Genomic DNA, 23,385 nt, shown 5'->3' with positions numbered 1-23,385 from the left:
ATTTGTGGTCTTGCTGTTTGAGGCTAACGCCGGTTCTGCATCGTTCACCTCACGTTGCATTCTTACGGTTTTCTCTCAGGTGTATTCCGCCGATCGCTCTCTTGCATTCTCACCTTTTCTCACCTGTGCGTTTTTCTTCTACTATAAGTCAGTCAGTCGCTGTGTGCGTCTTAAACCTCGGTCCGTCTGTCGTGAAGGTGGTGGTCGTGGTTCAAAGGAGCGAAAAAAAACCACACGTCGGCATCGACCATTCCTGAGTGAACCTGCGCCGTGATCGGTCGCGTCTGTGTCGAGGTTGACTGTGCGGGAGTTTTTTTTATACTAGTTTCTTAGTGGCTTTCTTGTATATTTTTTTGTAGTTTTTCGCGATCGCGTGTTTTCCTCCTGTAAGAAAAAGAAGAAATATGTGATCGCTGTTTTCGCGGAAAGTCTGACAGTGGAAAACTGATTTAATCCCGTACGATCGGTGTTTCGGAAGGTGATCTCGTGTGTGGAATTTGAACCCGATCGATCGCCTGTTGTGAGTGGGAGAGTGTGGGCAGGAAGGAAGCTAGCAAAGGTGACGCAAAGGGTGAAACTGTTGACGTGTCTTGCGCGCTGTCACCTGAAGAATGTTGGTCTGACCAGGTCCGGTTTTCGGAGAGTGTGTGCTATTTTTTTCTTCTGGAGTCTACTTGAGGATCGAGTTGAAGGAAGATTTCTTTTGGGAAATTAGTGATCGTGAACCGTGAAGATTGCGCAGCTACAAACCACAGATAGTCGTGTGAATTGTTCTCGTGGAGTATAAGAATTCTTGGTTTTCTGGGGATTGTGAGAGAAAACAAGATACGAAGACCGACGAAATCGGGGAAAACGGTTCAGCCATATTAGGTTGCCCTTAACAATTTTGTGGTAGCCCGTCCTGCTTTGGCCACTGGAAGTTGGGCCGAGTATCGGTGCAAGTTTCTCAGGTGGATTGGCCCCGAAAGAGGTGCGAAAGAGTTCGAGCGATACGTGATCGGAATGTGGTAAAGCCCGTCCGTCGAAGAGCCTGCGGCTGTAAGGCGGCTCAAGTGAGTGAGTGTGTTTCGGTGTTCCAAGCCAAGAGTGCCAAAGAGCACGAAGAAGTGTGTGTTTTTCGTTCCTCCTCGATCTTCTGAGCTGAGTGTGTTGGTTTCCAAGTGGCCGGTATGATGGTGTGATTTCCCAGCAGCAGCGAGCGGACATTCCAGAGGTGAAGTTTTTCGTGCTATCGGTGCGTTGATACCTCCAAACACCCCAAGGAATACTGTCGGATCGGGTTGAGTACGCATTGTTCCGAACAAACAGGTTGCGTGTCAAGGAACGCTACTTACTCGAGAAGAAGAAGAGAACAAGAACCGGTCGTGCTTATGAAAGAACGAAACATGGGAGATTCGACGCCAATTTGTCGCTGTCGGGTTCTCTACTTGGGCAGCGCCGTCCCTCGCCAAAGTAAAGATGGCCTACAAGGCATCCAGGAACCACTCAGAAGCCTCTATCCCTCCGAAGGTGCCACCGGAGCCAAGGGAATCGACTCCTGGCTCAGCGTCTGGTCCAACGGAATACTCCTAGAAAACGTTGACGAAAACCGGAAACAGGTCACTCGATTCTTCCCGATCGAGTCTCTCCATTATTGCGCCGCAGTTCGGCAAGTCTTAATCCCAGAACGCGGCAACAATAACCCGGAACCCAAATTCTTACCTCTTGACTCCCCATTCGCTCGGACTCCCAGAGCACAACACCCCCCAATTTTCGCCGCCATCCTCAGACGCACAACCGGGATCAAAGTGCTCGAATGTCACACCTTCATCTGCAAACGGGAAGCAGCCGCAAATGCCCTGGTACGTTGCTGCTTCCATGCGTACGCAGACAACTCGTACGCACGCCAACTAGAAGGTTCCGGAGGAAGCGGAAGTTCTAATAGTGTCTACGGAACGATTGGCGGCAAATCCAACGGAACAGCTGAAGGAGGCGGCGGAGGCGGCTGGCGATCACGTGCCGGAAGCACCACAACCCTCAACAGCGTCGGCGTCAACGGCAACGGTCGGCAATCGACGATGAATGGCGTTGGCGAGGCGTATACGGTGAAAAATCGTAAGTAGATTCCTCCAATTAGTCCCTGCGGGACTACTCGCTGCTAACCGTAATGGCCGGATGATTGTTTCCGGCTGCTAGGCAATCGAGCACCTGATCGATGGAAAACAATCAAAGACGACGATCGTGATTCCTTCCAGGCGAACACTTGTTAGTCTAGCTTTTTGGAACGGAATTCACCGATTAACACGTACCGTATTTTTTCCCTCTCGATCATCGGCAAATCAATCAACCTACTTACTCCGAGCACACGTGTGTATAATGTTTCGATTTTTTTTTACCTAGAAGCAAATGACATGATCATCTTCTGCTGTGAGACAAATTTGTGTAACATTCTCGTAAACCTGCCTTCCAAATCTAATCTGACAACGACGACACGGGCGTGTTACTTAAGTGATCGCGCGAAGCAACTGCAGCGTGAAATTGACATTCAGTCACGTTCAAGCGATTTCATTTCGGTTTGATGATTGCGCGATCGGAATTTTCGACGACAGCAACCCTTTAGTATAAGTGTTGCGAAGGTTTATGCAAATATGTTCATGAAGAAGAGTTAGGTAGCAGCACCCTTTTCGATGGTTGTTCATATAGCTTTTACGAAAGATCGGTTATTTTAAATCCATTTTCGATCGATTATTTGTACGAATAGAGAATGATTACCTTTGATGGGGTTATGACATAAAACTCATAAACATAAAACTCTGTAACCAAGGGTAGGCTACTGCCCAGCACTACTAAGACTCCCCTTCTGTTGCCTCAGGGTCGGCTTTTCGTCAATCAAAAACTACAAGGAAACGCTAGCAAATTCAATTTCGAGCTTCGCTCGCCAACCTTTATTACCTACTTGTCGACTTATTTTCCAAAATATCCCCGAAACTAGCACAAATAACTCCTACCTCACACTTCGGCTTTGATGTCCTTGGCCTTAGTCCGCTTCGTCCTTGCAGCGCCGGTTGTCCTGTGGTTCACCGGATATTGTGGCGAAAACACACTCGTGGCTTAGGTGGGTTCGTAGTTGCCGGACTCCGGAACTGCGGTGTGGAATACTCCGACGATTGCGGTGAGGTAATGAGGTTCCTCGGAGGCACTGGTGGTAGGCTTTCGCAGGAACTACGGGCGATCTCAGCGACGGAGATCCAGATCAAAACTTCGGGGTCCTGGCGCACAATAGAGGGAAACAAAATGGCGTCATGTCGGGTATGTTCACAAGTTTCAGCGGGGTTGTTACGTTACCTGGTCGGTTTTGCACGCACATTTAACTTTTCTGTTCACGATGCGATTTAATATTAGACTCGCTGCGCGTTTAATTTGCCTTTACACAGCTTGAGGGATGGTTCTTTTGGCTTACAAAAAGCGATTAGCACTCAACCTTACTTCCTCAGAGTCGCACCGTGAAATGACCATTTTGTAACAGGTCAATGCCCCTCATACCCGACAGGTGACCGCCTCTCCCTGCATCTCAGGCCCTTTCTCCTGCTTCCTGCTCTGCGAACCATTCATCTCCTAACAACAGCCCTGCTCCTTTATGGCACGTCTCTGCTGCCATCTGTCGACTGCTAGCTCCATGCCTGTCATTTTTATGTTGATGGGCTGCGTTCGGGATGTTTGAGGTCTAAAGGTTGGTCCGTTTCACTCTCCACTGAACCACTAGCACTTCCTCGACATTTAACGTTACCGCGACGAATCTTAGTAATCTTGAACAGTAACTTTCACATGGTTACACTCTCCTCCAGCTCGGGTAGAAAAAAATATTAGCAAGCTAATATTTTTTCCATATTACCACGCAAGAAACGCCATACTAAAACACATAGCTCTGAACCAGACGAACTCTAAACCGAACTTGACTGCGTTCTATTTTTTTTAACCCAAAAACCCGCTTCGGAATTCCTCCAACCTCCGAAAAGATCGAGATAGGTTCATTAAGAAAGTGAAACCAATTCATAGTGCCTGTTGTGGAACGGGGTCATAAGTTATCATCATTGGCGAGCCAACTCCTCTCTATTTCAAGGCCAGGCCTCTACTGACCATCAATGTCTTTCGACTCCGGTCTCCAGCGTATCCACGGCAACTAGTTACTAACCAACATTAAGAGATTCGGAAAGCATTGCGAAATTATTTACCTTTAAACTACTTTGACAATATAACGACCTATTCTAATTATTGTTCTTTAACATTTACAAACTAATTCTTAAAATTTTACTCTATTACCTAGTGCACTAGTTTTATTCCGGAATACATAAATAAACAAATTAAAAAATGATTAAAACTAAACGCGTTAAAAAATTTTAATAATAAACATCAAAAACGTACCACCGTAACTAAACCGTGACAAACATTACACGCAAAATAGTACGTTACTTTTTCGGCGTTTCGCCCAGCCCTATTTGAGCTAAAATGATTAATGAAGATTTTCGAATGGGAACACTGATGTGAACTGTCAAAGTTGAAAAATGTTCATTGAATAAGCATGACGGCGCTCGGGATTCCAAGAACAGCAACTCGTAAGTATTTATCTAGGAATTAACTAATCTAACATTTTTAATGGCTTTTTCTTTTTTTCTTTCCCTCTAGATAACACCTACGTCTGCCGACTCAACTTCCCGGGCTTCCATCAGCGGACCATGACCGGACACGGCTGGAGCAGGTGAGTGGAATGAAATATTTTGCGGTTATGTCGGTGTCGAATCCATGTGTTCTTTCGTGTAGTTTGCCAAGGTCACGGTCATGACCTTGATCTTGCACTGCAGTTGCATACCATCACACACATACTAATATCACTACCGATCACTGCAATCACTGCAGGATTCAAAACAAATATACCAAACTTGCATGTAAGTGATCGGAGTGCAGCTGATTTGTGCTGAAGTATGCAATCTAATTTGATCGATCAAAATTCTGCTTTTTCCAGAAGTTTACGTTCGCCTTACCTCGCACGCAAGTGCTTTGATCACCCAGAAACCTATGATGAAAATTTATATATAGGAATTGGCAAACTAACAAGCATAAGCTTCAGGCGTAAATGCATCTTGTTGCGGTGTGGCAAGTGAAATTCCAATTGGAATTATGCTGCATCTGCACTGTGGTTTAGTTTTGATCAGTGCGTTGCATTTTTTTGTTTTTTTTTTGAATTTCCTTCTAAACGAAGTTTTTGACGTGAACCATATTTGTTCGTGATTTCTAATAATGTTCTTTTATGCTTTTAGGTCTGATGCTGAGAATGTACCTAGGTCTTTGCCATGCATATTAGAGACCTGGTACGAGCTCGTTCCTCTTTTGGCGGTGATGACAACCGGGGTATATTGAGGACCTAGCTTGGCATTAAAGGACGAACCTGCAGCCGACTGCCTGAAGGACCTTTTGAAGACCCGTTGTCCTACGTCGAAGGTCGGAGCATATCTTTTGTGACGTAAGTTGTATTGCTTTTGTACGTTTTTGTAGCTTTTTTCTAGATTATTCTTGACGATGTCAAACGTTTTTTTACTGATGGATTTAATTTTTTCCATCCTTTCTATTTCATTCTGCTGATTTTCGTTGTCGTTTTCCAAGCGATGATCGCTCCCTCGGGTCACCATTTCGTGGCCGAAAATTATACGGTGGGGTGTAAATTTTGTAGAACTATGTACGGTGTTGTTAAGTACACATTCCATTTCTGAAATTTTTGTATCCCAGAGGCGTTGGTCGAGGCGTACATAAGAACGAATCATACTGTTTATTGTTCTATTAAGGCGCTCTGCCGGATTTGCTTGGCTGCGATGCCTGGCGTTAGCCCAATGCTGTATTTCGTACCTTTTTAGTAAATCCTGAAAATCTTTTGATAAAAAAGTGGACGCATTGTCCGATATTACAATTTGTGGAACAGCGAGTCGACGAAACCATTGCTCTTCCAAAATGTTGCAAAGACTACTGCTAGCAATCTTCTTCACCGGTACAAGCAGGCAATACTTGGAAAACAAGTCCATTATTACAAGTAAGTGAGCATTACCTTGCTTGGACCGGGGAAGTGACTGAATATAATCCATGGCAACAATTTGGAAGGGCTTGGTTGCGACTCGTTGTTTTCCCATCATCGGAGCTGTAGAGACTGTGGAATGTTTATTCTCTTTACATGGTTCGCAATTAGCGATGTACTTTTTTATGTCAGCCGACATTCGTGGCCAATAGTAACGTCTTTTTATTTTATCCACACATTTCTCAAAGCCAATATGTAGATTATCATCATGCTCCTCTCTTATAACCCTTAGGCGAGATGATTCTGGAAGGCACTCCTTCCATTCAAATCTATAATCCAGTAAATCAGACCTTGCTGAAACAAACTTGTATAGCTTTCCACTATCGATTTTAAAATCCATAAAATTTTCTGGATCTGATTCAACTGATTTTCGAAGGTTGGTGTACCACTTGTCTTGATTTATGTCAATGGCTTCGATGGAGCGTGACAACGCGTCTGGCACGATGTTGTCCTTCCCTTTCCTGTGCCTCACCTCCATGTCGTACTGTTGGAGGGTGATGCTCCACCTGCTAAGCCTAGAGGACGATTTCCACTTTGCCTTCATGATGAAGGTCAAAGCTGATGAGTCAGTGACGAGAGTAAATCGAGTTCCCTCGATGTACCCTCGGAACTTTTCGATGCAGCGGAGCGCCGCTAATCCCTCCTTCTCGGCTGCGTGGTAGTTTAATTCCGCCCCTCTAAGCTTCTCAGAGTGGTATGCAATCACACGCTCCTCTCCGCCCTGAATTTGCGTTAACACTCCTGCAATAGCGATGTCGCTGGCATCGGTTTGCACTGAGAATGGTAACGCAAAATCAGGGTTTGCCATGACTGGTGCTGAAATAAGCCGTTCTTTGATGGCTGTGAACGCCTCTTCTGCTGCTCTGTTCCACTGGACTTTTTTTGGTTTGCTTTTAAGTAGATCAGTGAGCGGTCCAGTGAGTTGGCTGAACTTGTCGATGAACCTGCGGTAGTAATTGATCATACCGAGGAATCGACGAAGTGCTCTCACTGAAGTAGGGACCTCATAACCCAGGATCGCTTGGACTCGATCCGGGTTAGGTCGTAAGCCTTCTCTGGTTAAGACATAGCCTAGATAAGGTAGCTCAGAGCAACAGAAGTTTGATTTTTCAACGTTTATTTGTAGGTTGGCATTTCTTAATCGAATTGCCAAATCGGTAAGTTTTTCCAGGTGTTCTTCGAACGTGTGGCTGGCCACCACAATATCGTCTATGTACACGAAAACCGAAGGTTCTAGGGCGCCATAACCTAACACGCGATCGAGTACTTTGGAAAGGGTCGCTGCTGAGTTGACCAGTCCGAATGGTAGCCTGCAAAACTGGAACAATCCGAGGCCTGGAATCGAGAACGCTGTATATTTCCTAGACTCTTTTTCCAGGGGAATTTGCAGAAATGCTTGCGTGAGGTCGACCGTAGATAAAAAGGTAAACGGTCCTAGATGGCTCAAAATTCTATTTTGATGCGGAAGCGGGTACGCGTCTCTTTTTGTTCGCTCATTTAGTTTCCGCGCATCTAGGCATAACCTGATTTCCTCACTATTGCGCTTACTCACAGGTACCACCGGAAGTGCCCATTCAGAATTGGAAGGTTCTATCACCCCCTCTTCTAGCATTTTTCTGACGGCTGCGTGAATTTTTTTCTGAATTTCTGGGCTCCACGGATACGGATTCTTTCGCACCGGGTTAGCTGACAGAAATTCTTCTTTAATTTCAATTTTGTGTTCAAGGAGGTCCGTTTGGCCTAGCCGACCTGGCACAGCCGCCAGAAAAAGCTTTTTAACTTCCTCCAATCTGACCTTTTGTTCTTCATTGATTACTTCTTTCTGATTCTCATTTTCTATAGTTCTTTCTAATGATTCAATTTCTTGGGTAACTGTTGGCCGAATGCCAAAACGTTGCCAGAAGTCGTATCCGAGAATACATTTTCGGTTAAGGTCTGGAGCTATTATTACCGGCAAGATCTTTGTAACGTTGTTGAAAGTAAGCGGGACATCGCAGTACCCTAAGACGTTTAACGTTTGACCGGAAGCTGTTTTAAGTGATAATTTCGTGGGTTTTATTTGTAATTTTAGAGACTCTACAATTCTTCTCCCGCCTGCACCAAATACCGTTTTGGCTGCTCCGCTGTCCAGAAGCCCAACAACAGAAACACCCAGGATCTCGACTTTCGCGAATGGCCTTGGATCGTCACTGAGGGTGATGAGCATCGAAGCTATCTCTTCCTCCTCGGTGCATTCTTCGATCACCTGCGAATAGCCTAGATTGCTGAGTATTTCCGCCGCGCTGGCGACTGGGTGAGGTCTTGTGGAGTGTTGCTGACTATCTCGCCTCACTGAGAAGTCCCCGGCCCGTTTTTTATTTCACAATACGGACATTCTGAAACAACGAACCCTGGGAAACCACATCTCATGCAAAAGATGTTCTTCTCCTGCCGGCAATCGTTATGGTTGTGCCCAGGCTCGTGACAATTGAAGCATGTGTTCCTTTTAACTGGGATGTAGGCTTGCACGATGCGTCGAAGCGCGTTCGTGTTGCTTACACCACTAGGACCAGGGTTTTGGAAGTCATTTGTTTTTGGTTTTGGGTTTTCTTTTGGGAAGATTTTAATTTGTGGTAATGGTTCTTTATCATACTGTTTTCCTTTCCATTCTCTTTTAGGAGGCTGCTTATCGAAACCGGAATTGAAATTTTTATTTGGAGGCTTATTTTGGTGAGCATTCGAGGTTCTATTATTGGCCTGGAAGTGGCGCCTATTTTCACCAAGTTCCTCGATCATATTTGTACCGGACCGGATTTCACGACGTTTGTATAATTGCCAATTGATTGAGTCGAACTTTTTGCCGAACTCTTTCATTTTGGCGATATTGTCTACATTCGCGGCAAGCATGGCTATTCGACAATCCTCGCGCGTGTTGCGGAAGAGTGCATCAAACTTTCTTTTTTCATCCCAAGAGTGAGACATGCTCCTAAAGATCCTGACCATGTCCAAGTAAAAGTCTTGGAACTTTTCTCTTGGGCCTTGTTTTCTGGCCACTGCTTGTCGTTCATGGACAAAATCGACGTCGTACGGTAAAAATTCCGCTTTCAATTCTTTTACCAAATTTTCCCACGAACCCAATTCTTCATTGGAATTGACTTCCATTAACCACGATCTCGCTTTATGAATGAAAAGGTGGTGGGCGTTATGGAACAACTCCTCAGACGAAAATCCTTCAGACCTGGCGTTGAATTCCACGTCTTTCAGAAACTCATTCAGTCTGCGGCCGTTGTCCATGCCATCATAAACGATCTTCCATTTATGAATGGGCCAGCGTCTTCCATTCATATTTGTGTGAATGGGTTCTTTAATATTTTCGGGTACTAACTCAGATTTTTTTATATTTTCATCTTGAGTTCTAACACTACTAAGCGATTCATTTTTCTGTTTTATCCAGTCTAGGAAATCAACCGGATCTTTCTGAGAGGATTTGGAGGCTTTCTCCGTGCTCATCGCATTTTTCGGTTTTTCAATCCCTGTGCTGTTGGCCGTTTTGTAGCGAGTTTCATTTTGGGCCACCTCAAGGACTTGTAGACGTTCTAAAACTTTTCCTAAAATGACCATCATTTGCTGGTTTTGTCTTATAAGTTCTTGATGGTCGGCCAATGAAACCCCTACAGAAGGACCACCTACTGCCCCTTGTTCTAAGGCGAAATTGCTTGGGTTAGGATTATTCACCTCCTGATGTGGACTTGCCAAAGTCCCATCGGATGGTTCATTTTGCAACTCCACCTCTAGGTCAATAGGTGTTTCAGGATGCGCTTCAGCACCCTCATCAGTTTGGAGCAAATTATTGAGACTAGCATTTACAATGTCCATCTCTGCTCTCCTCACTTCTGGGAGGTGGGAGGTCAAAGAAAAGTAAACACTGAACAAGTTTACAATACCTGCTGCCACTTCGGCGATGTTTTGTAGATCAGTTTCATTGGTAACTATGCTGCGGAGTCTATTTAGCCGGAAGAAAAAATGAACCAACCTAGTTTTGTAAGATTGTTCTGGTGCTTTCTTTGATCTCCTACCTTCCAGGTGAAGTTTGATGCTCGCAATTTTATCTTCACAGGTGCTGAGCTCTTCTTCCCATGAGCCTTGAAACTGATGAGTAATGCTTTTATGTTTTTCTTCTTTCAGCAGCATGCGCAAAGACCTTTCTTGCTGCTTTCTCTGAGGCGATAGCGACACGTTCCGAATACGCAGCTCGTATTCTAGCTCATCTACGGTTAGATGTGCTACATTCATACCATAGTACTGTAAGGTTAGGTGTGACATCTCCATTTTGTGTGATGCAACAATAAAATGAACTGAGTTAAAATCTAAGTATAAATTATGATACAGACTTTAATTAACAAACACAACACTGAATTTACACTACTGATACACAGATTAAAAATAGTTAAAAACCAAAACGAATGAAAACACCACTTTATAATTAAACAGTTTAAAATCTATTAGCTAATCATAAGTATCACAGTGTAAAATAAAGGTTTTGCAATTGTTTGTTTTTTGATCTGCCCCCTATTCGAAAATCAACATTAGGTTTTGAAAAGTATTCCGTTATTTAAAATTGATCTATTGCGTGAAAAATTTTCTAGGTAATTTATGATGAATCTCTTTTGTTGGATGGTAAGACACTTTCTTTGTTAAGAACGAACCAAGACCCCTCTTTGGTTGAAGAAAATCGTCGACAAGTTTTCGGTTATCGTTTTTTGAACACAAGTCAAGGGTTCAGAATTGCCTCGGAAGTTTTCCCAGAGAATTCTGCACCGGAATCAGTAATTGGAAGTTTCAAGCGTTCCCTCGCACATCAAAAGTTCGAAACTACTTTAGATGGACGCCAAAGTGTAACCAAGGGTAGGCTACTGCCCAGCACTACTAAGACTCCCCTTCTGTTGCCTCAGGGTCGGCTTTTCGTCAATCAAAAACTACAAGGAAACGCTAGCAAATTCAATTTCGAGCTTCGCTCGCCAACCTTTATTACCTACTTGTCGACTTATTTTCCAAAATATCCCCGAAACTAGCACAAATAACTCCTACCTCACACTTCGGCTTTGATGTCCTTGGCCTTAGTCCGCTTCGTCCTTGCAGCGCCGGTTGTCCTGTGGTTCACCGGATATTGTGGCGAAAACACACTCGTGGCTTAGGTGGGTTCGTAGTTGCCGGACTCCGGAACTGCGGTGTGGAATACTCCGACGATTGCGGTGAGGTAATGAGGTTCCTCGGAGGCACTGGTGGTAGGCTTTCGCAGGAACTACGGGCGATCTCAGCGACGGAGATCCAGATCAAAACTTCGGGGTCCTGGCGCACAATAGAGGGAAACAAAATGGCGTCATGTCGGGTATGTTCACAAGTTTCAGCGGGGTTGTTACGTTACCTGGTCGGTTTTGCACGCACATTTAACTTTTCTGTTCACGATGCGATTTAATATTAGACTCGCTGCGCGTTTAATTTGCCTTTACACAGCTTGAGGGATGGTTCTTTTGGCTTACAAAAAGCGATTAGCACTCAACCTTACTTCCTCAGAGTCGCACCGTGAAATGACCATTTTGTAACAGGTCAATGCCCCTCATACCCGACAGGTGACCGCCTCTCCCTGCATCTCAGGCCCTTTCTCCTGCTTCCTGCTCTGCGAACCATTCATCTCCTAACAACAGCCCTGCTCCTTTATGGCACGTCTCTGCTGCCATCTGTCGACTGCTAGCTCCATGCCTGTCATTTTTATGTTGATGGGCTGCGTTCGGGATGTTTGAGGTCTAAAGGTTGGTCCGTTTCACTCTCCACTGAACCACTAGCACTTCCTCGACATTTAACGTTACCGCGACGAATCTTAGTAATCTTGAACAGTAACTTTCACATGGTTACAACTCATCAGTTCGTTTTTATCGCATTTGAACTTATTTAAAATGTCTTAAACAAAGGTTGTCGGATCGCCCGGTTTCATCCGGGTTGTCAGGATATTTAATACAACATTTGAAAACAGTCCGGCCCAGCTCGGTTGCCATTCAAAAATGCTTGGATATTGCCCGGATTTATTCACTTTATTCGGCTAATCAAACAAAAAAAAAAACATTTTGTGTTGTAATTTTTTATTATCAAATTTTTTTGAGTAAGTTTAAGAAAAATACTCATTAAAGTTTTCTTTCAGCATAAAATACTTTTTAAATTGTCAATGAGTTTTGATGAAAAAATTTTTTTTTCCACTTTTTGTCTTTGATTTTTGTTGAGTTATTCTGGGTAATTTGGCAAAATTTTCCCAAATATTGCACGGGTTTTTGTTCGACAATTTTGAAATCAAATGCCCGTATTTTGCCAGGTTTTAATTTAAAATCACCCGGATTTCTCCGGCCCGGATACATGCTGAGAAAATTCTGCCAACTTTATCTTAAACATAAAAACTCGAGCTCCTCAAAACTATTTTACAACAAACTTCAACTGTCAAATTATATTCAAATTAAGCACTCAAATTTTTGTGGGGTATAATTGTTTTTTTTTTGTCATCATTTATTGATTTCCATTTTAAGTTATTTTCAAAAATTTGAATTTATTTAATTTTCAAATTTACTTTTTCAATGAGGTGATAGCAAAATTTTTTGTAGAATACAGACTCCGTTCGTTTTTGGCAACATGCCCGAACATTTTGTGTTGCCAAAAACGAATGTTGCCAAAATCGAACGGATTTTTCTCTGGAATTTTTTTCTCGTATTTTCACAAAATAACTATTTTTATTATCATTAACGTTAATTTCTGTCAATATCCGACAATTTTTAGTAATTTTTGATTATTATTATCATGTTCTTCATGCATTTTGTACTATTTTTGTTTTGATTTTAATGTTTGTTTTTTTTTGGTCATATTTGGTTTTTTTTATCATTCTTCATGTTGTTTTTTGTCATTATTATTCTTTTGTTTGTTTTTGTTTTCTAATTTTTTTAATTTTTCATCTTTTTGTCATGTTTAAGTACTTTATAATATTTTTTAAATACTTTGGATTTTGTTGTTGTATTTAATCAACATTTCAGAACCTAAAAACGGTATGTATGGTGTTTGTCTAAATTATATTGGTCCTGTTATAGCAAAAATTAAAAGGTAATGTTTTTTTCTAAAAACCGTTCGATTTTGGCACATGTGCCAAAATCGGATGTTGCCAAAATCGAATGTTGCCGAAAAAGGAACGGGGTCTGTATTATCTTTTTTAATAAACCTGTTGAAACCATTGCTAGATTTATTACTTAATACATGTAAGACTTAATATTGGAAAGTGAAAATTTTACGTTATATACAGCAATTATTTGTTGAGCTGCAGAAATTGTAAATCAAGTTCAAAATATCTTCTTTTTTAAATATTGGTTATTTCGACGAAAACTTAGTTTTATAAGTTTTTATCCCCTCAAAAAAATTTAAAACAGTTCTTCTAGCAATTTATTTTTCCATCTGTATAACACATTTCTAATGACTTAAAGTGATTCCCTAGTGATAAAGTGGACAAACAAAAAAGTCAAAATGTTCAAAATACGTAATCGTTGAAACAATATGAAGAAAATAAAATTAAATTGAAAGGATCGATTTACAATCAAAGGTGCCAGGTGTCCTGATAAATCAGGATTTGTCCTGATTTTCGAAAGACCGTCCTGATTTTAAAAAATGATCTCTAAATGTACTGAATTGTTTTGATTTTGAAGAAATATCTAAACCGTAATTGTGTTTCTATTTGAATTATCAGGATATCGAACAAATCTTTAATGAAACCCTATACTAATGTTTGGGGTGGATGAAATTTAAATGGTGTTATTCCATATAAACTTCAGGCTCGCCAAGATTTTACTTATCTTATGCACAGATTCAAGCGTCTACAGTTCCTGTATTTTGCCTTTATTTATGCAATTTAAGCAGAATTTATGGTGTCCTGATAAATACTGATTTTTGCATAATGTTGTCCTGATTTTTGACAAATCCACCTTGGCTTCCATGCTTACAATCCACAAACCTGCAAAAAAATATCAGGATCTTATTTTGTACTCAATGATTCAATTAATTTTGAAATCGTATGAGGACTTGTATTGGAATCTTTAAAAAATTGTGAGCTGCTAAATGTTTTCTGTTAGGTAAACCAACATTACCGATGAATGTGCTTAATGCAAAAGTCAAGTTTTAAGCTTTATATTTCAAGTTTTTGACAAAAAAAAATGAACGTAACTTTGTGAACATTCCAGATTTGTCATACATATTCTTTAGTTAAAAAACATTCAATATTAATTGTAAAATTAAATATTAGAGTGTTCCAACCCATTAGTAGGAATTTTGAAATAAAAAACTTTAAACGATTGATTGAAACTGGAGAGTCTTAAACTTCAAGAAATATATTGAATGTTGATATTTCTTATTTGAGTTCAAAGTTCTGAATAAAAATTTAATTTGAAACAAAAATTACTCAATTGAATTCAATTTTAAAAATCAAAATTTATTAAATAAATAGTGCATATCTTAAGTGAGCGGGGAAGGGAGTTCTCATACAACTTTTCGCACAATTCGAGAACTTATCAAACAAACGGAACCAAATTTGACATGCGAGGGTTTGTGGGTAGGAAGAATATTTTCATGATGGTTTGAAACTCCTCCTTTCTTGCAGTATTGAAATAGAAAAGAGGGAAGGGCCTGCCATACAGTTTTATGCATTACTCGAGAACTTATCGAACAAAAACCAAATTTATCATGGAAGTATATTCGAGTATGACAAATGTTTATTTTTATGTTTCGAGACCCGTCACTCTCTCCAACGGAAAGAGGGGAAAAAGAGGAAGGTTTTCATACAATATCTTGGGATCATTCGAGAACTTATTATCAAAATTTAACAGCAGAGAGTATTTGGAAAGAATTATTTTTCTATGATTGTTCAAAGCTTCTTCCTCTTTTCACTAATTCGATAGGAAGGGTGAAAGGAAGCTCCCATTAATTTTTTTTAATAAATCGAGTGCTAATCTAGCAGATTGTTAAAAATTGCGAAGAGTATTTATATTCAAGAAATATTTCTTAGATGATTTAGCTCCCCCACGGAATAGGACAGAGAAATAAGGTTCCATACGTTTGTTTTGATAAGTTAAAGAGCTCATCAAATAAATTCAACAAAATTTTGCAGGAGAGTATAAGAGTACGAGAAATGATTCTATGGTTATAAAAAAAACTCCTTTCCATCTTCCAGTGAGTGGGGGGATAAGAAAGCGGAAAAGGAATTCCGCACAATTTTTTGAGAGCTTATCCAACAAATATAACCAAATTTGAAAAAAAAACTATTCGAGTACGAAAAATGTGTCTATTTTTTTTAAAGAGAGATCCCATGCAGTACAGAGCCGGGAATGAAGAAGCTTTAATTGTATAACTATTTAATCTTTTCAAGCAATAGAAACCATATTTTACATGAAAGGTTTTTTTTAAGATTCAAGACTCCTCCTTCTTTCAGAGGAGAAATGGGAAGAAGGAAAGTATTTATGGTTCGATAACATCTTGCTATCGTTTCAGCTACATGAAGTCAGAAACCAGAATCACAGTGAGTACTAAGACTAAAAATCGAACTTGATTTTTTTTAAACTTGGATTTATTGAGTTTGCAAAGGGGGCAAAAAAGCAATCAAATTGCGTTTCTGCTTTGTTCCAAAAGAACGAAAAACCACTTATTTTAATCCTAATGTTATAATCCGTCTTGCCATTGAATTTTTTCTAAGTTTTAATCTCATTTAAATTTCACATTCCAACATTCCAACACACGAGAACCCGATTACCAATCGACCAAGGCCAAAATGACAAACTAAATTCGCACCTCCTCCATCAGGCTTTTCGCTGCAGGTGGCAACGCTTCCGAGAAGTTCGGCCACATTCTTGAGCCAAATGGGATTGGCAATTTAAATCTGCAACCTTCTTCGAATGCACAACTTGTTTCCTTTTTTTTTTTGGTGCTCTGGCCTTTTGCCAACTTTGCATTCCAACCATGTGTCGGATATCAATGGCGATTTATGCCAAAATGCAACTTCGAATCTGATGGCTACCTGAATGAAGGTTTCCCTCTCTGCTCTTTCCTTCTTGCTCTTGAGGCCAAAAGTTTATGACGTTTTCAAGACCGGAGGTAGCTGACACCAAAATGCTATTCATACTCGTTGTACATAGGTTCAGCAACATACTTGACTATTGAATGGAAGACGTGCAAAGTGGCTGTGTCGAAACTTTGATTTGATGGCTTTTTCTTCTTTGCTGATTGTGTGGCTCTTCGAATACACCTTCGGCTTTATGGCAAAATTGCTGCAGCTTTGAACTCCGAGGTCAATCAAGTATTATTACGTTCATATGAACGAACATACGAATGGATTAGCCTGGTGATGATATAAGCGGCTGTGAGATGTGTGAATGTAATCAACATTATCAGTCGATTCGTTCGAACTAAATTGCAGCTGCAATTGATAAAATTAGTGTTTTTCAGGTTAATAAAAAGCCTTTTGTACTAGATTCAATCTTCAATCAATCCATCGAAGTTGGTCTCGGAATTAAAAGGCCAAAAAGGTGTTAAATATCTTGATGATTTATACCTGATGCTTGTTAGTTCGGTATAATTAATTTTTTGACGTACATGAACTAACATAAAAAACTTTTTTTAGATTATAATATACTGAATCCCAAAAAACATCAACTGATTTAAATTATACCCTGTATTAAAAACGAACACAAACACATACAGGATCTCAATGAAACTTGATGTTTCCTCGAAGAGAATCCTTTTTCTCATTCTAAGCGTACATCTTTCGAGGATATGATGGCTAACATCTTACAAATGCTAAAACCACCAATGCACAGAAAGTGTACTATGTATGCCGTACCGGGATTCGATCTCATGCCCACTGGCATGAAGAAGACTTGAAGGCTATCCTCTAGGCCACGGGCTGCGGCTCGTATTTTTATTCTCAATCAGTATCCAATACTTAACTTCTGGGTTTTGTATAAATATTTGATTGATGCTTCAAAAAAATGAATCAAAATGTATGAAATTGGAAAAAAAATCTTCTTCATCGTGATGCATTTAAATAAATTTATATTCTTGAATATATGAGAAAAACAACTTAGTTTATTTAATACAAAAAAACAACTCGAATTAGGAAGATTCTTTCCAATTTAAAATAAAAGTAAAACCTTTCATTCTTCTTATCGCAGAGCACATCTTCGAGTTCTTTTTAAAAAAAAACGAACCCAAACAATCCAATGAAACTTGATTTTTCCTCGAAAAGCCAGCCAGATCAGCTCTCGAAATAAGCCAAAAATTGTAGAGGAGCATCTCTCCTTCTTTCCCATCTTCCCAAGGAAAATGAGGGGGTTCTCAAATAATTAAAGAAAAAGTCCTGGTATCGTATTTAAGTAATGAAAAAATCCCTTCTGGATAGGAAAAGAGATCTAAAATAAGCATATAAATATTCCTCGTATTCCAATACTCTCCCACGCCAAATTTGGTACCATTTCTTTGATTGATTTTTGAGTTAAACAAATATTTTTGTTTTATTTGAAAGACCACCTCCCCCATTCCCGTGAGAGGGAGGGGTGTCAAACCATAATAAGAACCTTCCTCGGCCTTCAATACTCCCACCTGCCAAGTTTCTCGCAAATTGGCTGAGTATTTCCCAAACCTATAGGGAACAGATAACCAGAATTCCATTTTTATATACAGGCTCGTTTTGCTTTTGGAAACACGCTCGAGAATTTTGTATACTTTCTTCTTACCCATTCACAAAAATGAACCATTGATATTAATATAAACTCAATTTCATCATTTTTTTTTTTTAGTAATTTTTAGTAATTTTTTATTATTTTTCATGATGCTTTAGACACATTCAGAATTTGTTTAGAATATTTGTTATTTTTATCATATTTGTTATGTTCTTAATTTTGCATTCTTTTTTGGTATTTTTTCCATTCTTTTGTTTGTATTTGTTTTTGAGTTTTTTGTATTTTTATATTTTATCAACATTCAAGAACGTGAAAACGTATATTCGACGTTTGTCTAAATTATATGGGTTCTGTAATAGCAATAACTGTATGGTAATTTCATTCCAAACAACCGTTCGATTTTGTCACATGTGCCAAAGTCGGATGTTCCTAAAATCGATGGTTGCCAAAATTGACTGTTTCCAAAAACGAACCTCGGTCTGTATGTAGATACTTGGTCTCTCTAAAATTTCATCCCTTTAGTATCTATATTGAAATGAAGATAAGGAAGTTCTGAATATGCGTTTCAGATCATATTGACCGGAATATAGCTTTGGAAGGTTAAGGATTGTATGAAATATATAAATCAAGATTTCGTTAATTAGATAAATATTCAATTTGAAATGTTAATCTGTTAATTCAATGCATTCATAATCAAAATTTGTTTGATTTTGTTCTTGGTTTGAATATTTCTTGCATTATTACATTGAAAATGGGGAAGAATATGTTCATTATATTAGGATTTCTCTATTCTATAGCTGATTCCAAATGAAATTCAATAATCATCTATGAATTTTGATTAAAACAATTTCAGTTCTAATTTCAAAAATGACAATTGAAGTTTTTTTGTTAGAACGATTTATTGTTTTCTTTTTAGAGCATTCAGTCTTTATACGATAACTTAAAATTTATAAATCAATTTTGAATCACTTGAATAAAAATTTAGTAATAAATTTTAAATTCATGTGTTAAAAGGCATACGTTTTCATTCGATAAAAAAATGTTTTTTATTCAAAATATTTTTTCGTGATTGTGGATTTCTATGCAAGGCTGTGTAATGTGTAGAAGCACAATTTTATTCCTGCAACTTCTACTTCTCCTTTTTTCAAATTTCAACTCGAGATTTTATAACATCTCGATGATTTTATATGTTGACAAAAAAATCATAAGTCAATTTTTCTGAACATTGGTTCGAATGTTGATTTTGTTTCTAGTTTCCGATGGGGAGTTTTTTGAATTTTTGTTATTTGCTCAAATAGGTTTGTTTGTGATTTATACTCGGATTTCAAATTCTAAAATGTATTTTGATTTTTCAAATTACGTTTAATTTGATTTTTTTTATATTACTCATAGCTTAAACCAAACATCCTACAGTGAGCGAAACAAGAATAGCACCATTATGTGTTTTGCTAGTTAAAATGTGAATGATTGAAAATTACTAAAATTTTCTTCTACAGTTTGTTCTAAATTGCTTAACAGATAAATCAAACATAAGTTTACTTTTTTTGGACGTAGCAATTGGCGTTGAGGACCAAAAATGTGAAAAAAGGGTGCGAAATAAGAAAAGCACCACTTGTGTTTTTCAACAAAAACAAGATTATTTTTAAAAACTTTCTGTGTGAAAGTGAATAATAATGTTTCTACGAATGATTTTAATAGATAACTGCATTTTAGGAGTTTTCCAGAATTCCAAAGGTTTTCAAAGGTATTAAAAGGGGTTTTAGGAGATGCTCCTCTAGCGTTAAGGAATTTGATATTTGAGCTATGAAACTTTATCAAACTGTTTGATTTCTTCATTAACATTCATAAGTATGATGTAAAATAATGAAACATAGATTTGAGACTGAGTTTGAATCCAAAAAGCAGGTTGGAATTCAAAAATACTAATGTTTTTTTAAGAGTCAAACACTATTTCTCTAGAGTTATGTCATAGATGGCAGCACTATCTTGCCATTTCACCAAATTCATGCCTATTTTCGAATATCCGGGATTAATTAGGGAGTGCTGGATGATTTTGGTCAAGAAATATATACGTGTATCGTGTGAACGCATTGAAAATTCTAAGATCACTAAATCCAAAAAAAATAGAATTTGCATCAAGGTCACTAAAAGTGAATTGTTTGGACCGATTATAAGCTATAATTTGCGATGGAGCTTGACGGACCAGACGGCTAGCAGTATTATTGGTATGATTTGCAATTGAATCGGAAGTTGAGATGAGCAGGAATCTTGGCGGTTGTACATTTTTGTGCTGGTGATTCTTTTGCAAATCCGGAAAAGCTTTCTGCAGCGTGAACTACCACAAAACTGTGATGGTAAAATACCTCAAAATGATGAATATAGGCCTAAATAAACCTAGAAAATCAATATTGAGGCTTAATTTCGTTTTAACTGCAAGATAGTCCTGCCATCTACGTCTTGAAACTGGAAAATGTTTTCTTCTTTTCTTCTTAAAACCCACTTTTGCAAACCTTTAAAAACCTTTGGAATTCTGGAAAACTCTTCAAAATGCAGTTATCTATTCAAATAATTCGTAGAAGCATTATTATTGACTTTTACACAATAAATTTTTTAAAAATAATCTTGTTTTTGTTGAAAAACTCAAGTGGTGCTATTCTTATTTCGCACCCTTTTTTCACATTTTCGGTCCTCAACGCCAATTGCTACGTCCAGAAAAAGCAAACCTATGCTTGATTTATTCGCTTAGCAATTCAGAACTAACTGTGGATGAACATTTTCGTAATTTGCAATCATTCATATTTTAACAAGCAAAACATATAATGGTGCTATTTTTATTTCGCTCACTGTATATGTACATTAGACCGCTGCAAAAAATGGCTTTTTGCTCCCATATGTTTTTTCGATGCCTTTTGGGTCACTAAGCATCAGGGTTAAATTTGAGATGATTTGGTTCCAATAGTTTATTCTATGGAATTTCAACAAAATAAAATAATGTGTTGCTAGAATTATTAAAATAAAAGCTCAATACAGGGAAAATATGGACAATGAGATGACTCCGGATAAATTCAGCGTCAGATTTGAGTTTCAGAGAAAATTTCACGTGTGATAAATGCTATTCCAGACTCTTATACCGGAGGCTTGGATTTTTTTAGATTTTTGGTCCGATTTTTTCCATTGTGTATTGGCTGATTTATATGGAAGACCCCGATCAAATGGAGTGGTCTCCTAATTGGATTTTATTTGAACTAGATATTATCATAATAAGCTTCCGTAACAAATATCATCCTATTTGACCACATGGTGGTTGATCCTAAAAAAAGATTTTAATATGTGCAACCATTGGAACAAATTGGACAACATTAGGCACGACATAAAATTTGCCTGTGCAACTGCACAGACAAGTTGTTTTGAATGGTTTTTTTTTAACACTTGATTTTTTAGATCTTGCTGACATATACTGTATGAGAGCAATGAACTAAAAAAAAATTCGAGTCAATTCGGTTGAAATGACTAAAATACAGTATAAAAACCAAAATCATGTGCAACGATTAACAAATTACCAAAGTGGTACTTTTTTTGTTTCGTCACTTTGGGTTACAATTGACTTTTTGGTAAAAAATGTTAAAGTAATAAAACTGATTCTGACTACTTACATCAACAAATCTCTAAAAAGCAAAATCAGATCAGACAAGGATAGATTTTGAGTCAACCCCTCAATCACGCACGAGCACAATTTGGGTATGAAAAATCTGGAAAAGCCCTCGCTTCGAACATGTACCTGCTTTCAAGCAGATTTTGTTTCTCATGTTGGGTTTAATTTTTTTTTTCTCTACTTACTTATTTTGGCATTTAACTTGAACCGATCTGGCATGAAGCCAGTAAGTCAGAGGCTGTTGAACTTTTCTCTTTAATTGACTTCGGTGTGATTCGAGCAAGCAAGCAAAAAACGAAGAGAAATCTGCCCCATTCGCTGACGACGAAATGGTTTCTTTCAACCCCAAATCTCAAACTCTCGTTTCATTTTTTTGTGGATTTTTGTTTTTTTTTTTTTTTAAATCGTGGAACGTGTGAATTGTTGGTGAATTATCTTCGAATGAGTGGGTTGACTATCTAGTCTCTGCCTGGGAGGCTGTAAAACGATGAATGCATTCGTTTTATAACTTTGTGACGAATTTGAGGGCTGTCTATTTAATGTTGAACTCGAATGTTTGAAGTTGGGATTACATTTGACGTCAATTATCATTTTATTGTCTAGAAAGGAAATGTTTGAAAACCCTTATTATAAGTTTTCAGTTGAATCCATTGAAAAAATTGGAAATAAAAAAAATAAATCAGTTCGTATTTTGAAAAAAAATTGTGCTTTTATAATTTGATAAAACTCGATCATGTTCAAAAACATCCATTTGACTCAAGTTCAATGCCCATACACGGTTTTACAGGCATTCGTATTCTCTTCTTCATATTATTTTCAAACTTCTTTCAGAGCCTCGTTGATTCGATCGATGTTTATGGGGCTGCAATTTAGTGGCTCTTCCGCACCCAAAAACCTCTGCTGGTGTCCTCTGGTTGACTTTGTCGGATTTTTTTTCCTCGTATTGAGAGATGCGAAACCGGTTTATTCTCCATGTCTGGGATCTGAGCCTGCTCAGAAACATCTTGAAGAACGATTTCATTGAAGCTCTAAGGTTCCTTCAAGTCAATGTTTTTGATTTTCTAGAGGCTGTGAATCATTTTGGTCACGTGACTCATAGCTAGAATCGAAATTTTTAAACAGCATGAACACTAGACCACTGCAAGCTTTGTATCAAAATTTAAAAATTTATACATTTTTACACCTCCCATCACGTTTTTTGATTGTTTTTTGCCACAATTGATTGTTTTATTGTAAAAATTTGGAAGCGATTAAATCAGTCCTGAATAAGCGCAATGAAATTTAGTTTTGTTTGAAAATTTGTATGTAAAAACAATATTTTTCATTCAAAAATCTTCAAAGATGTACTGAAAGTTAAAAAAAAACGTGTCTTAAAATTTTGAATAATTCGTGATTCTTTTCTTTTGATATTCTTCTCGAATTTTTGATATTATTGGAAATTTATGGTATAATTTGAAAGTTTTTGGTAATAATTGATAATATTTGGTATTTTTTGTCATTTTTGTCATTTTTGTCATTTTTGTCAATTTTGTCATTTTTGTCATTTTTGTCATTTTTGTCATTTTTGTCATTTTTGTCATTTTTGTCATTTTTGTCATTTTTGTCATTTTTGTCATTTTTGTCATTTTTGTCATTTTTGTCATTTTTGTCATTTTTGTCATTTTTGTCATTTTTGTCATTTTTGTCATTTTTGTCATTTTTGTCATTTTTGTCATTTTTGTCATTTTTGTCATTTTTGTCATTTTTGTCATTTTTGTCATTTTTGTCATTTTTGTCATTTTTGTCATTTTTGTCATTTTTGTCATTTTTGTCATTTTTGTCATTTTTGTCATTTTTGTCATTTTTGTCATTTTTGTCATTTTTGTCATTTTTGTCATTTTTGTCATTTTTGTCATTTTTGTCATTTT

The 23,385-nt window shown here is 38.2% G+C and overlaps 1 protein-coding gene and 1 long non-coding RNA gene across 2 annotated transcripts in view; both read left to right on the top strand.

The window, feature by feature from the left end:
• The first annotated feature begins 267 nt into the window (after nt 1-267).
• LOC129757163 (uncharacterized) overlaps nt 268-23,385 on the top strand; it is a 51,575-nt gene continuing 28,457 nt past the window's right edge. The window contains exon 1 of the mRNA XM_055754288.1: nt 268-2,094. Within this exon, the coding sequence (XP_055610263.1) occupies nt 1,371-2,094 (724 nt within the window). The 5' untranslated portion in view covers nt 268-1,370. The remainder of the gene's footprint in view (nt 2,095-23,385) is intronic.
• On the top strand, nt 4,534-10,503 carry LOC129757164 (uncharacterized). Its single transcript, XR_008739635.1, has 3 exons — nt 4,534-4,735; nt 5,295-5,497; nt 10,268-10,503. It is a non-coding gene; the product is annotated as an uncharacterized LOC129757164 (long non-coding RNA).

This window comes from Uranotaenia lowii, chromosome 3, assembly GCF_029784155.1.
Source record: "Uranotaenia lowii strain MFRU-FL chromosome 3, ASM2978415v1, whole genome shotgun sequence".
Lineage (NCBI taxonomy): Eukaryota > Metazoa > Arthropoda > Insecta > Diptera > Culicidae > Uranotaenia > Uranotaenia lowii.
Note: the sequence above shows the minus strand (reverse complement) of the source record. Positions and strands in the feature narration are given on the sequence as shown.